This window comes from Vipera ursinii (genome assembly GCF_947247035.1).
Source record: "Vipera ursinii genome assembly, chromosome: 1".
NCBI classification, from domain to species: domain Eukaryota; kingdom Metazoa; phylum Chordata; class Lepidosauria; order Squamata; family Viperidae; genus Vipera; species Vipera ursinii.
Genome location: NC_139512.1, coordinates 207,415,049 through 207,431,258, shown reverse-complemented (window position 1 = coordinate 207,431,258; position 16,210 = coordinate 207,415,049). Strand labels below are relative to the sequence as shown.

At 38.2% G+C, this 16,210-nt stretch overlaps 1 protein-coding gene across 1 annotated transcript in view; it reads right to left on the bottom strand.

Annotated features, from left to right (window-relative positions):
* Positions 1–13,857, bottom strand: part of LOC310635223 (serine/threonine-protein kinase Nek5-like) — a 36,316-nt gene extending 22,459 nt beyond the window's left edge. Inside the window, 11 exon segments of the mRNA XM_083353944.1 lie at positions 1,261–1,377; positions 2,784–2,785; positions 2,788–2,851; positions 3,476–3,676; positions 6,358–6,412; positions 7,379–7,465; positions 7,948–8,018; positions 8,103–8,186; positions 11,379–11,476; positions 12,798–12,894; positions 13,726–13,857. Coding sequence (XP_083210070.1) covers positions 1,261–1,377; positions 2,784–2,785; positions 2,788–2,851; positions 3,476–3,676; positions 6,358–6,412; positions 7,379–7,465; positions 7,948–8,018; positions 8,103–8,186; positions 11,379–11,476; positions 12,798–12,894; positions 13,726–13,842 — 993 coding nt within the window. The 5' untranslated portion in view covers positions 13,843–13,857.
* Between the last annotated feature and the right edge of the window lie 2,353 nt (positions 13,858–16,210).

The following is a 16,210-nucleotide window of genomic DNA, read 5'->3' as shown; positions in this document are numbered from 1 at the left end:
GTGTGACCTAACTATTGTCCTGATAAAAAGAAACCCTGAGATAATCAATAAAAAATGATCTTTCCTCCTAAGCAAAGCAGAATGTAACAACGGAACAAGCAAATTACTTTTCTGTATCTTATCCTTTGCTAAGCTTTAAGCATTAATCCTTCAGCTAAATATTTGAGCACTGACGCTTTATATAACAATGATTGCAGTCGTTTGGCCACGACCATGCCGTCCTTAGGTGAGGACCTCGTACTTCTACTCTGCTGCATTCACCCCCACTTCAATCTCTGTCATTTTGGCTACTCTGCACTCCACCACTCCTCTTGCCCACTGCTGCCCCAGCTGATTTTTGCCATCTTCTTTCTCCTGCTGCTTGATAAGGTATGCCAAGCCTCACCCTTCCTGAGGCACTGTTGGCCTCACAAGGCCTTCCCGAGCAGTGGGAGGAAAAAAATACAGTGAAGGTTACTTGGGAGTAGCAGGGAGCAGTTGGGGTCAGCAGAGCAGTGCGGAGCAGTAGAGAAGTAGGGTAGAGAGACCAGCAGCAAAGAGATGGTGGGGAGAAAGACAGGTGGAAGGAGTTGAAGCCCACCTTGCGGTCACAAATGTGACCGTGCTGCCAAGCATCTGAATTGTGATTATGTGACCATGGGGCCACTGCATTGGCTGTAATTTTGAGGACCAGTCAAATACCGTTCATTCAGTGCTGTTGTAATTTTTTTATATTTAACTTTTCTATTTTTTTTTTAAGTTTTTTTTAAGTTTTTTTTTTAAGGTTTTTTAAAGGAAAACTGTATTTTTAAAACTTTTCAATAAAAATCGCCGGGACTTAAAAAAAAAAAAAAAAGTGCTGTTGTAATTTTAAACCCTCGCTGGCTGAATAGAACTTGAATAGAATACTTTATTGGCCAAGTGTGATTTGTCTCCGGTGCCTAATCTTTCAGTGTACATGCAAAACAACAAAGTAATAATAATAATAATGATACCAATAAGAGAAGGTAGTGGAACAGAAGAGAAGGATAAAAGTAATACAGCCGTACTATATGGGTAAATATACTTAGACGTAAGACGGTATTGTGGGAATTAGGTGTTCAGCAGAGAGGTGGAACAAGGAAAAACACTCTGTCTAGTTGTTTTTGCATGCAATGCCCTGTAGCAGCATCCCAAGGGAAGGAGTTGAAACAGTTTATGTCCAGAATGTCCAGAATGATCATTAAGACATGACTAGGTTAGCAATATATAACTCTTACCTTAGCAAAAGGTAACTTTTACCTTAATAATTGGATCCTGAATACTTGAAGGAGAATAGCATTCATTTTTATACACTAATTTTCTAGGAAGCATTTCCATCTTGATTTTGGGAGAACGATAATCATGGAGTCTTCGTTTCTGACCTTTAGGAGTTCATGTAACAATAATAAATAATGTTTGGTTAATTACTTCTACATTTAATAAATATTAAGAAAGGGACTGACAGATACGCAGGTTATCTCTACACTTTGCAATTGAAAAAGAGCATTTTCCCTTGAAAATCAGCCGAGTTGGGAATCACTTGGTTACCACAAAATACACAGGTCTCTTCTAAATAAATTTTTTCCCATAAGATATGAAGTAAGAAAGCTAATCCTGAAAAATATAGCATTCCTATTCAACAATTTCTCAAATTCCCCTTATGTTTAATGGCTCAGTTTTAAGTATTAAGGAAGTCATCAGTTGTGTGTCAGCACAATATTTATCTGAACCAAATTAATCCCCGGGCTAGCTTTCTACAACAACCAGGGATTTGACCATATACAGCAGGGGTGTGAAACTGCCGGCCCACAGGTCAGATGCATCATAGTGAAACAGCGCCCACCCCATTGCCGGCAATGGCAAAAAAAAGTCACAATATGTCGTGACACGTCACGTGATGTTGCAAGTTTGACACCCCTGATATACAGGATGGAAAGTTCCAGGCTGCCAACACCCAACATAAAAATTGATTCAACTGGTTTTCTGCCTGCCATCCCAACTTTGCAGAGCCATTGTCATCAACTGCCCTTCTGGGAAGGATCCCTGAACAGAAACAGAAGGGAAACAGATACTGAACAGATACTGAACATTACAATCAACTTCTCTGTGGAATGAAAAGAGAAGAACTGCTCAGCGGGATTTTTTTCCCTTCTTTCTCTCCAACCTCGCCATTATAACCAACTTCTTGCAGGAACAACTGCAGATGCATATTTGCTTGTTTTAAAATAATATTTATTTACCAAGCATAGGCCTGGATTTATTTATAATACAATCCAATTTTAATTTTTTTGAAGAAAGAGTCATCTCTGACTAAAGCAATCCCCAAGGTTCTTCTGTGTCCCTTGTCTCTCCTATAAATTAGAAGGACCTCTTAATTTTATCTTGCAGAACAGAGCATATCTTGAAAATACAACTCTGCTGACACATTTTCCTCAATGGAAAGATGCATTGCCGTGGTGACGCAGTAGTTAGAATGCAGCATTGCAGGCTAACTCTGCCCACTGCCAGGAGTTCGATCCTGACTGGCACAAGGTTGACTCAGCCTTCCAGCCTTCTGAGGATCCAGATTCTTGGGGGCAATACGTTATATTTGTAAACCACTCAGAGAGTGCTGTAAAGCACTGTGGAGCGTAATATAAATCTAAGTGCTATTGCTATTGCTTTTGCTATTTTACAACCTCCTCATTTCTTGAAAGTGGCCATTGCATAATCGATCTCAGTGTAAAACAGATTTCATAGATATGGTCAAATGTAATGTTCTTATTTTTAATATAAACAGTCACTTGCCTAATGATGAAGCTGATGATTTTTTCCTGTGAATAACAGTATGACTGAATTCTGCCTCAATGACCTAGGAAGGAAGACAATGGAGTGCAATTATTTATTTCTGTGCTACCTCAAGGGTGTTTCAAGTAAATGTACCAAATGTTATTTTATTCTAACTCAATGCAGGGAGAAACAAACATCCCCTCTTGGCGTTTTTGTCCTGGGGAAAGCTAGTAATACCCAAAAAAAAATATTTGGTAACAATATAAGTAGAATTTATCTGTGTATTTGGGGAAATTACAATGCCACCCATCTTGCGTACATAACTCTGGTTAGCCAGCAATCCACAAAAAGATTTATATAGAAAATAAATTGTAAAATAATTGTATAATACCGAACAAAGTTAAAATAACCATCCGACAATAACCAAGTTCCCATAACAGATTCACAACACAGCTACATCTATTTTGGGCTCAACTAACATCCTGGCCCAGTGCTTGGAGCAAGGGTTATTTTTCACAGTCTTCTGTAAAGTCAGAATGGTTGCAGCCCTACAAATAAAGGGGGAAAGCTGTTTTATAATGAACAGAGCCAAAGAAATCCCCTTCTTCCACATAAGAAGAGGTAAAAAAAAAATACCAATCAACAGATAAGAGAGTTTTGAGTGGACCAAGCAATTTTGTTTCTCTCAGCCACAAAAGATACTCACCTCAGGTGGCAAATAATTCTTTATCTGCGTCTCCAAAAAGGCTTTTTTTAAAATAGAGTTAATAGAAGGGCGATCTCTTGGAGAAGTTCTAAACAACTGGGATATTAACAATCTCAGATCGGAAGAATACTTCACAGACACAGGAATGAAATGGCCTCTGCAGATCTTCATTATAAGTTGGGGCAAATTGTTGCCTTCAAACTATCACATGAAAATAAAGTCAATATATTAAATCGAAACGGTGATTTAAACAGAAATACATAAAAGTACTTACCTGAAATAAAGGACAGATGAGGGCAGAATAGTCTTAGCCTTCTTTTAATACCGCCCTGAGTCCTTCGGGAGAAGGGCGGTATAAAAATTTAATAAACTATAAACTATAAACTATAATAGCACTGTCCAATTCATCAGTTCATTTCATATCTACTATTTCTCACTGATGATATTGTCTGCGTCCCTTATTTGTGAGCTACCACCCTGCTTATCAAAAAGAACTATTGCAACAGCAGTCAAAGTGTTTTCTACTCTACATTATATTACATTATACCCCCAAAGATCCACTACTAAAACACATCTAAAAGGTTAAGGCCACGTGATTGATTCTTTCACAAATGGGTGACACTGAAAATGACTTACCCATTCATATTTATTTGTTTGTTTCTTTGTTTAGCTTATGGCATATCATATGTGGACTAGCAATATATATTAACATTCTACTTAAGAGTAGTAAAATACAATAAAATATAAATGTTAAAAAGATCAGTGTTCAAATACCAAGGTCCAGGCCATCTAAGCATTGAAGCGCAGCATTGTTTATATTTTTTAAAAAATTAGATACTGATCTGGTATACGCCCTCAGCTTACAGCTGGTCACTATGTGATCGCAGTCACATTGAGGGGAGGATACTGTGGTCCACTTATGCATCCCGGCAGATGCCATGTGAGGTGCGAATCCTATTCAGGACTGTCCATTGCTGACGTGATTGTTCAAAGTCTGACACCTTTTTTTGTGGGGTCTATCTGTGTCTGGGCGCTCAGCGACCCATTTGGCTTTCCATTTGAGAATCAATGTGAAAGTTGTTGGGCAGATGTTGTGCAAGTGCCAATGGGGGAGTCCTGGATTCGAGTCTTCCAGCTGATAAATGAGAAAGGTCGGCATGCAGTAAGGAGCCAATAGGAATATTATTCCTTGGTAGGAGTAATAAAACAATAATTTACCAAAAGGCAAGCCAATAAGAATCTTCTATGGTATCCCTTCTAACTTTCCAAGATGTTTTTTTAAAAAATTGAAAAAGTTAAGGGGTAGGGGTTTGCCTAACACAAACTGTCTCCAAAGTTTCTTGTCTCTCATTTTTTATGCTGCTCATGTGGCAGCCTCTGTTTATTGTTTCAATTGCTTCCTTAGGTTCATGCTGAACACTGTTAGCATATCATTACCTTGTCGGTCTAAATACTTTAGGACAGGGGTGTCAAACTGCCGGCCCATGGGCCAGATGCATCATGGCAAAACCGTGCCCACCCCATTGGCGACAATGAAAAAAAAGTTGTGGAACATCCCGACACGTCAAGTGACGTTGCGAGTTTGACACCCCTGCTCTAGGATTTCATTTGTGACATCAAAACAGAATTTCAACAACACCTGAGTTTTTAAAAACCTCTTAAATTTTCTGATTTTACTGGGAATTAAGGGCAGAGTCACTCAGATGACTTCACAGAGAATTGCTTAAATTCATTTTTGCTTTACAGGTGAACTGTAGACCAACATCAGTCCCAGCAAGAAAATCTGACCAGATAACTATGTGTTGCTTCCCTCTCCATTATAATTCCTCTTTAAATTTTCTTAATTAATTCTCTATCCTTAACTCAGAAGAATTTGGCTATACTGAAAGACAGACTCTATAGCACTTTCCAAGCAAATCAACATAAAAACTAAGAATATATCCAGCTTTTTAAACAATGTTTCATACTACCAGTGGTAAAATGACAGCTAACATTAAAATAGAACTAGAAACATGGAGCAGAATGCAACAGCATGAATACTCAAATCTATGTTGTACTTTTCATTTTACAAATGGTAATCATAAGAATAGGGACGCGGTGGCTCAGTGGGTTAGGATGCTGAGCTTGTTGATCAGAAGGTCGGCAGTTTGGTGGGTTGAATCCTGAGTGCCGCGTAACAGAGTGAGCGCCTGTTACTCGTCCCAGCTTCTGCCAACCTAGCAGTTTGAAAGCAGGTAAAAATGCAAGTAGAAAAATAGGGACCACTACGGTGGGAAGGTAACAGCGTTCCGTGCGCCTTTGGCGTCTAGTCATGCCGGCCACATGACCACGGAGATGTCCTTGGACAAGTGCTGGCTCTTCGGCTTTGAAATGGAGATGGGCACCGGCCCCTAGAGTTGGAAACGACTAGCACACATGTGCGGGGGAACCTTTACCTTTACCTTTTAATCATAAGAATATATAAGCCATTCTTGATCCGCCCAAAGCCCATCTAAGTCCACTATTTTATTCTCTTGGTAGCCAACAAAGTGTTAAAAGAATCCCAGAACAAGACAAAAATACCACAGCACAGTTGAGTTCCTAACATTTTACATCAAAATGCATATTCTTTCAATAAAACATATGTAGTCAGTATGTCTAATAGAAATTGTTAGTCTTATCAGTTGGGAATTTTTCTATTTCTCTTCTGAAATCGTGGTAGTTTAGACATTTAAAGAAACCTTTTTGATGGGGTATTTCTTTCCATCTGAAAAGGAAAACTCACACAATCTTAGTACTATAAAACTGGTATCTTTTTACACTGTTCAAAATGTTGATTCTAATGGCTGTCACTAACTGATCTCGATAAATATTTGGTTATGACGGTATAAACATTTACTTACAGGATGCTTTAAAGTACACAACTCGTATAACACACAGCCAAGAGACCATATATCTCTATAAAAGAATATAAGAAATTAGAAGAATTAAAATAATATTTAGTAACCCAGCAAAAACATCTATTCCAACTATGTGGTTATGCAAAAAGTTTATTATTAATATTATATTTTGAAGTTCTGATGATTGCATGTGATCATATTTTTGGTGCTTGTCAATTGGCTCACATTTACCAGTCACGTGACCACAACCTCTGCAATTTTTGCTAGTATCCAGTATTTATTTCCAATTTCTGGCAAAAAAAAAATGCCCGTTGAGTATAATGGATTCATTTAACAACTGCCACAGAAAAGGTAGTAAAATCAGGTGCATGACCATCATGACTTATAACCAAAATTTTGAGCTCAATAATGGACATAAGTCGAAGACTACTGCATTTGGTTGTGAAAAAGTGGTAGCTTCTTCAAAGGTTGTTCTATTGTATTATCATTAATGCCTGCAAACAGAATATTATTAAAGCAGCTATTAAGGCCAAATAGGGTGTTTTAAAACTGCAAAAAAAAAACCCAGTGTGTGCTTCACAAGAAAGCTGACCTTTTAAGAGTAGATTCTACAGAGAAGTGTTCAAAAAGTCTGAAGGCAAAGACAGCTTGCAATACTAATGTTTATATTTATTGCTATCTTTCACTTCAAGAAGGCCTTCAAGAACTGCAGGTCAATTGCCACTTAGAAAGCAGCATAAATGAATTATTTATCAAAAAAGATTCTTGGCTTGTGAGCAGTTATACAGTGAACGGCATGCTCCAAATTAAGGCTTATTAAAATAAAGTTGGAAGAAACAACTATTTGCATAAAAAATAGGTTTATTTCTTAAATATAGAAGACTTTTTAACACCTCCTGAAAGCTGACTTGACAGGAACAAGAGTCACTGTAAAATTCGCACATTTTTTAAACTCATTTTTTTCCAATTTCACCATCCCTCTCTGTCTTTCTCCACAAAGATAGAGGTATGTTCTGAAACTTACGTTTTATTATTATGTGGTTTATTTTCACAGATTTCAGGTGATAGGTAATATGGTGTTCCTACACAGGTACTAGCAAATTCCATCGTGCTAAAGAAAATAGCAAACAAAAAAAGTTTTTTTTTCTCCTTTGAAAATAATGTGATTAATGAAGCTATGTAGGGAAATCACAAAAGACATAACTTGGTCCATTATTTGAAAGGCCCTACAAGTGAGTCCGTTCAAAGCCTGACTGAGATAGCAAGGTCTAAATAATTTACAAGTAACTATGATTTCAATTTCTGGTTTAGAGCATATGCAAGAGTTTCCCAATTTCAAATGTACAGGTAACGGGAAACCACTGTTTGAAAATGCACTGTTTCTACTTTCTTTTTTCATGTACAAAGGAAGAAGGAACTTCTAGATGAAATCCAAATTTTTACCGCCCTTCTTTTTCAGTAAGGCTAAGACATTTCACAAAGTTAATGTCTGACCAATTCTATGCCCTGTTCACTGGAATTTTAAATGGAATAAACGCATCCATTTTTCACCTAATACTAAGGGAATAACATTATCCATAAAAATATGCTTACTTGTTCAACATCCTTGCAATCCCAAAATCTCCCAGTTTTGCTGTTTTTCCATTATTGCTAAGAAAAATGTTCTGTAAATGAAACACACCAGAATTAAAAGTGGATGCACGTTTTATGTCTCAGTGACGATGCTAAAAATTCTCTCCCAAAATTACCTGTGTTTTTATGTCTCTGTGCAGAATCTTCCTGTCATGTATATGCTTCAGGCCTAAGGCAATTTGCACGAACCAACCCAAGATCTAAATAAAAAGATAAAATATCAATACTTCATAAAGCACAATTATTAAAATTTCTTCAAGAATACAGTCTTGGGGAGGAAAAAAGAGCTACAGTGGGACAAAAAAGTATTTAGTCAGCCACCAATTGTGCAAGTTCTCCCACTTAAAAAGATGAGAGAGGCCTGTAATTTTCATCATAGGTATACCTCAACTATGAGAGACAAAATGGGGGGAAAGAATCCAGGAAATCACATTGTAGGATTTCTAATGAATTAATTCGCACATTCCTCGGTAAAATAAGTATTTGGTCACCTACAAACAAGCAAGATTTCTGGCTCTCACAGACCTGTAACTTCTTCGTTAAGAGGCTCCTCTGTCCTCCATTCATTACCTGTATGAATGGCACCTGGTTGAACTTGTTATCAGTATAAAAGACACCAGTCCACAACCTCAAACAGTCACACTCCAAACTCCACTATGGCCAAGATCAAAGAGCTGTCGAGGGACACCAGAAACAAAATTGTAGACCTGCACCATGCTGGGAAGACTGAATTTGCAATAGGCAAGCAGCTTGGTGTGAAGAAATCAACTGTGGGAGCAATTATTAGAAAATGGAAGACATACAAGACCACTGATAATCTCCCTCGTTCTGGGGTTCCACGCAAGATCTCACCCTGTGGGATCAAAATGATCACAAGAACGGTGAGCAAAAATCCCAGAACCACACAGGGGGACCTAGTGAATGACCTGCAGAGAGCTGGGACCAAAGTAACAAAGGCTACCATCAGTAACACACTACGCCGCCAGGGACTCAAATCCTGCAGTGCCAGATGTGTCCCCCTGCTTAAGCCAGTACATGTCCGGGCCCGTCTGAAGTTTGCTAGAGAGCATTTGGATGATCCAGAACAGGATTGGGAAAATGTCATATGGTCAGATGAAACCAAAGTAGAACTTTTTGGTAAAAACTCAACTCGTCGTGTTTGGAGGAGAAAGAATGCTGAGTTGCATCCAAAGAACACCATACCTACTGTGAAGCATGGGGGTGGAAACATCATGCTTTGGGGCTGTTTTTCTGCAAAGGGACCAGGACGACTGATCCGTGTAAAGGAAAGAATGAATGGGGCCATGTATTGTGAGATTTTGAGTGAAAACCTCCTTCCATCAGCAAGGGCATTGAAGATGAAACGTGGCTGGGTCTTTCAGCATGACAATGATCCGAAACACACTGCCTGGGCAACAAAGGAGTGGCTTCGTAAGAAGCATTTCAAGGTCCTGGAGTGGCCTAGTCAGTCTCCAGATCTCAACCCCATAGAAAACCTTTGGAGGGAGTTGAAAGTCCGTGTTGCCCAGCGACAGCCCCAAAACATCACTGCTCTAGAGGAGATCTGCATGGAGGAATGGGCCAAAATACCAGCAACAGTGTGTGCAAACCTTGTGAAGACTTACAGAAAACGTTTGACCTCTGTCATTGCCAACAAAGGGTATATAACAAAGTATTGTTAACTTTTGTTATTGACCAAATATTTATTTTCCACCATATTTTGCAAATAAATTCGTTAGAAATCCTACAATGTGTTTTCCTGGATTCTTTTCCCCCATTTTGTCTCTCATAGTTGAGGTATACCTATGATGAAAATTACAGGCCTCTCTCATCTTTTTAAGTGGGAGAACTTGCACAATTGGTGGCTGACTAAATACTTTTTTGTCCCACTGTATTTAAAAATATATATATACATATACAGAAGTATGACACAGGGGATTACAGTTATTATAATGTCAAGGTTAGAACCTATTTCTCTTTGTGTGTGTGTGTGTAACAGAGAAGGCGGGGAGGGAGTTTTTATTTGTTGAGAGCTTTTGAGATTGCTGAATTTGCATACATCAAAAGGTTTCAGGGAACCTCTCACTCAGTGATGCTGTTTGTTTTTTTTCCAAGCTGGCCATTTTGACGTCTGTCCCTAGAGATTAAAATACTGCTATATTAGTTTGTCCTGGCTTTGAGTCTTGACTTAACATCCATTAATTCTTTAGCACAAAACATATTATAAAGCACATTAGAGGAAGCACATGTGAAGGCACTTCTAATCTTGGTACCTTCACACGGTCTCCCTGCAATGTGATCCTGGCTAATCAGGATTGGTTTCAGATGGAGCTGGCAATTCTACTGGAGAGCACCTGATTGGGCAAAGACCGCCTGACCCTTTCATCAGCGTTATTTTATTACTAATAATAATAATAATAATAATAATAATAATAATAATAATAATAATAATAATAATAATAAAGTTGGAAGGGACCTTGGAGGTCATCTAGTCCAACCCCCTGCTCAGGCAGGAAACCTTATACCATTTCAGGCAAATGGCTGTCCAATCTCTTCTTAAAAACCTCCAGTGTTGGAGCATTCACCACCTCTGGAGGCAGGTTGTTCCACTGGTTAATTGTTCTAACTGTCAGGAAGTTTCTCCTTAGTTCTAGGTTGCTTCTCTCCTTGACTAGTTTCCATCCGTTGCTTCTTGTCCTGCTTTCAGGTGCTTTGGAGAATAGCTTGACTCCCTCTTCTTTGTGGTAGCCCCTGAGATATTGGAACACTGCTATCATGTTCTCTTCATTAAACTACACATACCCAATTCCAGCAACTGTTCCCTATATGTTTTAGCCTCCAGCCCCCTAATCATCTTTGTTGCTCTTCTCTGTACCCTTTCTAGAGTCTCGACATCTTTTTTACATGGTGGTGACCAAAACTGGATGCAGTATTCCAGGTGTGGCCTTACCAAAGCATTGTAAAGTGGTATTAGTACTTCACTTGATCTTGATTCTATCCCTCTGTTAATGCAGCCTAGCACTGTGTTGGCTTTTTTGGCAGCTGCAGCACACTGCTGGCTCATATTGAAGTGATTGTCTATGAAACATATGTTTGAAGTATGCAATCTTGCGAGTTGACATAGTTAGCACTGTCAGCACAGTCAGCACTGCCCAAGGTTTTTTGAAAATCTATTTTATCTTCTATTAATTATGGAATCTGTCCTGAATTTTGGCTTATCTTCCTTTCAGGTGAATACATTATGTGGAATTCTATCTTATTAAAGCAGAATTACACGGTAACATAAAAATAAATAAAACACAATGTAAGCCGGGATCTCCACTTTGAATGTTTTGCTGTGGTGAACAATGAAAGGAATATAAGTGAAAATATTCCTCAAATTACCAACTTACCTTATCCTCATCAAAGAGCACTCCACGTTGCATATTTATTCTTTTCATTAGGTCACCTCCATTGCAATATTCCATCATAATATATAAGTTATTTTTCTCTAAAAAAACCATAATAAATTAGGTCTTGAGCCATTAAAAAAAGAATACAATATAAAACAGAAGGGATTAGATCAAAAGTCCACCTTTTCTAGTTATTTTGTGTCCTATCCTGGCTGAAGATGCAACTGAAAAGCTCACCAGGAGGATATAAAGGCAAAGCCTGTTGCTGCTACTGCTATTAACAGCATATTTTGGATTTGAGCCAGGCAATCTTGATTCTGCAATATACTGTACATGCTCACACACACACACACACACACACACAATCTTTTCAGAGCCATAGCAGTTTAACATTTCCCCTAGATTTCAAATATATTGCTTTAAAAAAAAACCTCAGGTCCTTAAGCCAGCCACGATCAATTGAGAGATCCAGAGAGGACTTTTGATGGTTAAACATCAACAATATTGCCGTGCGACATCTAAACCTATCTGCTTCTTGATCTCCAGCTAAAATAGCTAAATGCCTCTTCCCCAAACTGAAAAGTGACATCTGTTAATAATCTGTCTTTAATAAAATAAGGAGCTCTTTAATGTTTCCTTTTGCAGGTAGATACCATACTCATCTCTTCGAAATTGATCATGTAAGTGTACATGGCTTTAGGTAACTAAAAGCAAAATGAGGTATTATTCTACTCCACTGAGGTCATATGACTTTCAGGAGCTTATAGGTTATAAAAACAATAGTTAAAACATCTAAGGTGTTTTAACAATCTTAACAATGATCATGGACATCACATCAGTCCCCGCAGAGAAACAGAAAAACAAAAGGAAATATACATACATAAAGTAGAAAGTAAGATGGCATTATTAGATATATAAATTCAAAGAAACAATCTCCAAAACCTGTTTTTATAAGTTTTTGGCAAAGTACTTATGTGCCTTTCAAAAGAGGAAATTTTAGAAGGAGCTACTTATTGTTTCTCTATTCTAAGAGTTAGCTAAAATACAGGTAGTCCTTGACTTATGACCACAATTGAGCCCAAAATTTATGTTGCTCAGTGAGACATTTGCTCTATTTTACAACCTTTCTTGCTACATTTGTTAAGCGATCATGACAATTGTTAAGTTAGGAACATGGTTGTTAAGTGAATCTGGCTTCTCCGTTGACTATGTGTGTCAGTAGATCGCAAAAGATAATCACATGATCCTGGGACACTGCAACCATCTTAAAGTGAGCAGTTGCTAAGATTTTGAATTTTGATCACATGATCATGGGGAAATGGTCATAAGTCATTTTTTAGGACCCTTGTAACTTAGAATGGTCATTAAATGAACTATTATAAGTCGAGGACTACCTGTAACTATAAATCACAATGATACCTTGAAGGGAAGTGTAGAAAGCTACAATATTGGGATGCTTCATCTTGGCTAGAACAGTTGCTTCTTTCTGAGATGATTCTTTTTCCTTCCTTGACATCTTTATTTATTTAAAAAGATAGCAACACAAGTTATGTTATTATTTATGTCATTGTATGGGAATACCACAAAGATATTTAAAGAATTCTGAATGCTGCTTAGTGGAATTTCCTCTAAATTGATGACCTCTGAACAAATCTTATATTCCCAATAAAAGTTCTTGTTGCTTGGGAATTAATGTGAACTGTGTTCCCATTTTTTTGTTGTATTAACATAATTTCCACAATTGAAAATTACTAATTTCACATTATTTAAAGAAAGTCTGATTTATCAGGAAAAGACAGTCTAAGCCAGGGGTGTCAAATTCGCACGTCACATGATGTGTCAGGACATATCGCGACTTTGTCTCCATTGCCGGAGCTGGGGTGGCTGCGGTTTCGGCAAGATGCACCCAGCCTGCGGGCCAGCAGTTTGACACACCTGTAATCTTAGCTTATTATTTCAGAATTTCATTCATAAGTACTGTAATACATTTCATCAATTTCTTTCAACATCCTTTAAGAATCAGACTACTTCCTTAAAGGCTATATATAATATTTTCAGAACTTTAAATTGTTATGGAACCTCAGAAACAGCAATAACACATTGAATTCATTATCACAAGCACTCAGACATAAAACAAACTTACTTTCAGTTGTGCAAAGGCATTAAAAATGCTTCTTCAAAACTTAATCTTATGTCAAATATTCAGACAAATTATAAGCCATCTGTCTAAAATATTGCTAATGTTACTGTTTCTGCCCTTAAGCAGATCTTTCTATGATTGACATCTTCACCACGGATCAAAAGTATACATGCTATATGGAGAACTATTGTAAAATATAAATATTACCTTAGATAAATTGATCTCTTTGATAACACATTGTTGATTATCCTCTTTTTTTCTGGCTAAGAATATTTTGCCAAATGCTCCTTCTCCAATCATTTTAATTATTACATAATTATCCATGATTCTGAGTTTTGGAGAAATATCAAAACCAAAAAGAATGAAGAAGTTAATATTTAAACCCCAAACTTTTACCTCAAACTGTGTCCTTTAATTCTTCCACTGTAGAGTTTTTAATTTCTTTTATGTTATCTATTTTTCTTGATCAGATACTCACAACTGAAAGAGCAGTATCCCTACCCCTTTAAATGAAACAGTTGCAAAACAGAGGAAATTATAATTATTTCAGATGCATTATTATGAAATGTGCACACATAAAATTGACAGACTTCTTGGACTTAAGAGGATGAAAACTTATATGTGAAAAATCACACGGTTTGTAGTCTTACGGTTTATTCAAGTCACTAGAGATGTTTTGACAACTATCTTCTCTTCTGGGGAAATGGAAGCTACATCCGACCTAACTCATCTGATGGCACCAGGTTGGGAAAGGCACATGACCACCTGGTACATGAACTACTTAACAAATCTCTGGTTAGTGGCTGGATCCAGATGGAAGACAACTTAGGTTGTACATGCAAGCTGAATGACAGGGAAAAAAAACTATAGACATACTGTCCAACAGATCATAACAAGACCCTTTGATGGTTAAATTATTCCAGATTCCTTTCCAAGCAGATTCAAGAGTACTGTATCTCTAGAAAATGGAACCTTTGATCTATTTTCCCTCGAAGCGAGGGATCCTTCACACAATCTACCAATTAATGCAGAAGTGAATTCGAGGTGAGTGGGCAGTTCTAGTAGTAGACTAAGCACTTCTCTTATTCTGAGACGCCTTAAAGTGGACGCAGGCTACAGCTTTCCACACACTTAAGATAATCGTTATTGTCATTTTTTTTTTACTGTGGGCACAATGGCGCCCATCAAAAATGAAATTTAGTTACCCAGAAGTAAGCCCCAGTTTATCTATTGCGGCTTACTTCGGAGCAAGTAAGTTTGTATGGACAACCTCCTTAAGAGAGAAGCTTAAGCCATCCCTTTCCTCCTCGGGGAGGCGGGCAATTTCCCGGCCTGTCTCAGCACTTCCGCTTCTCCGTTGCCAAGGAAACTGAACTGGCGCGCGCGCGCACACAGGTTCCCTGCCTGTTCGCGCTCTCTGGTCGTTCAGCCGCCGGCGGGACGCTTTTCTGCGCGCTGAGATGGGGGGGGGGGGGGGAAAGAAGAGTCCTCCAGAACCAAAAATAACAAACTTACACCCCCTAAACTACCTTAAGGTCCGCAGACGGTGGAAGCAGCAGCTTCTTCAGCGTCCGCGGAGGCGTGTTTTCTTTGCACCCCGCCCTATTATTCCGGGGGTCATGGATCGGTTTCTGCAGCCTTCCGCAATCTGACGCCCTGTGTTAAAACTACGCCTCCCATCATCCCTCTTTAGCATGGCTCTAAATAATAATGATAATAATAATGAATAATAATATAAATAATAATAATAATAAAAATAAATAATAATAATAATAATAATAATAATAATAATAATAATAATAATAATAAATAATAATAATAAAGTTGGAAAAGACCTTGGAGGTCATCTAGTCCAACCCCGTGCTCAGGCAGGAAACCTTATACCAGGGGTAGGCAACCTCGGCTCTTTTATGACTCATGGACTTCAACTCCCAGAATTCCTGAGTCAGCGTAGCTGACTCAGGAATTCTGGGAGTTGAAGTCCATGAGTCATAAAAGAGCCGAGGTTGCCTACCCCTGCTTTATACCATTTCAGACAAATGGCTGACCAGGCTCTTCTTAAAAACTTCCAGTGTTGGAGCATTCACCGCTTCTGGAGGCAGGTTGTTCCACTGATTTAATTGTTCTGTCAGGAAGTTTCTCCTTAGTTCTAGGTTGCTTCTCCCCTTGATTAGTTGCTTCTTGGCCTGCCTTCAGGTGCTTTGGAGAATAGTCGAAAAGAGCTACAGTACTAGTAGGTATCAGGCTGAAGGGCACGTTTGTAGAAAATAGTAGCTCAGTTTGCACACCACCTCACGTTGATCTCCCACCCCCTTCAAATTTCCAATTACTTCATACTTTCGTAATAACCTAACAAAATGCAGAGGGCAGCATCTTGCTTTAGCCAAGCTACACAGTGAATAGATATTAACTTTGGTTTAAACCGAAGTTACTCCCAGATAATTGAAGGTTTTAACTTATTGTACTTTAAACTGGGCACGAGCTTCAGCTCCCAGAAAATGTAAATCAATATTCTGCTTGCCAAGCATCTTCACGTTTGGAAGTCACCAAAGCTGGGAGAGCCCAGCTTTTAAAAAATTTCATCAAAATGTATTTCTTTTTAACAACTCGGTAGGTATCCTGGGGGTGGGAGTCTCTTGCAGCAAAACCTTCTTCAAAAGCTGTAACGTTTATTGGAGTTTTTACTAGTTTA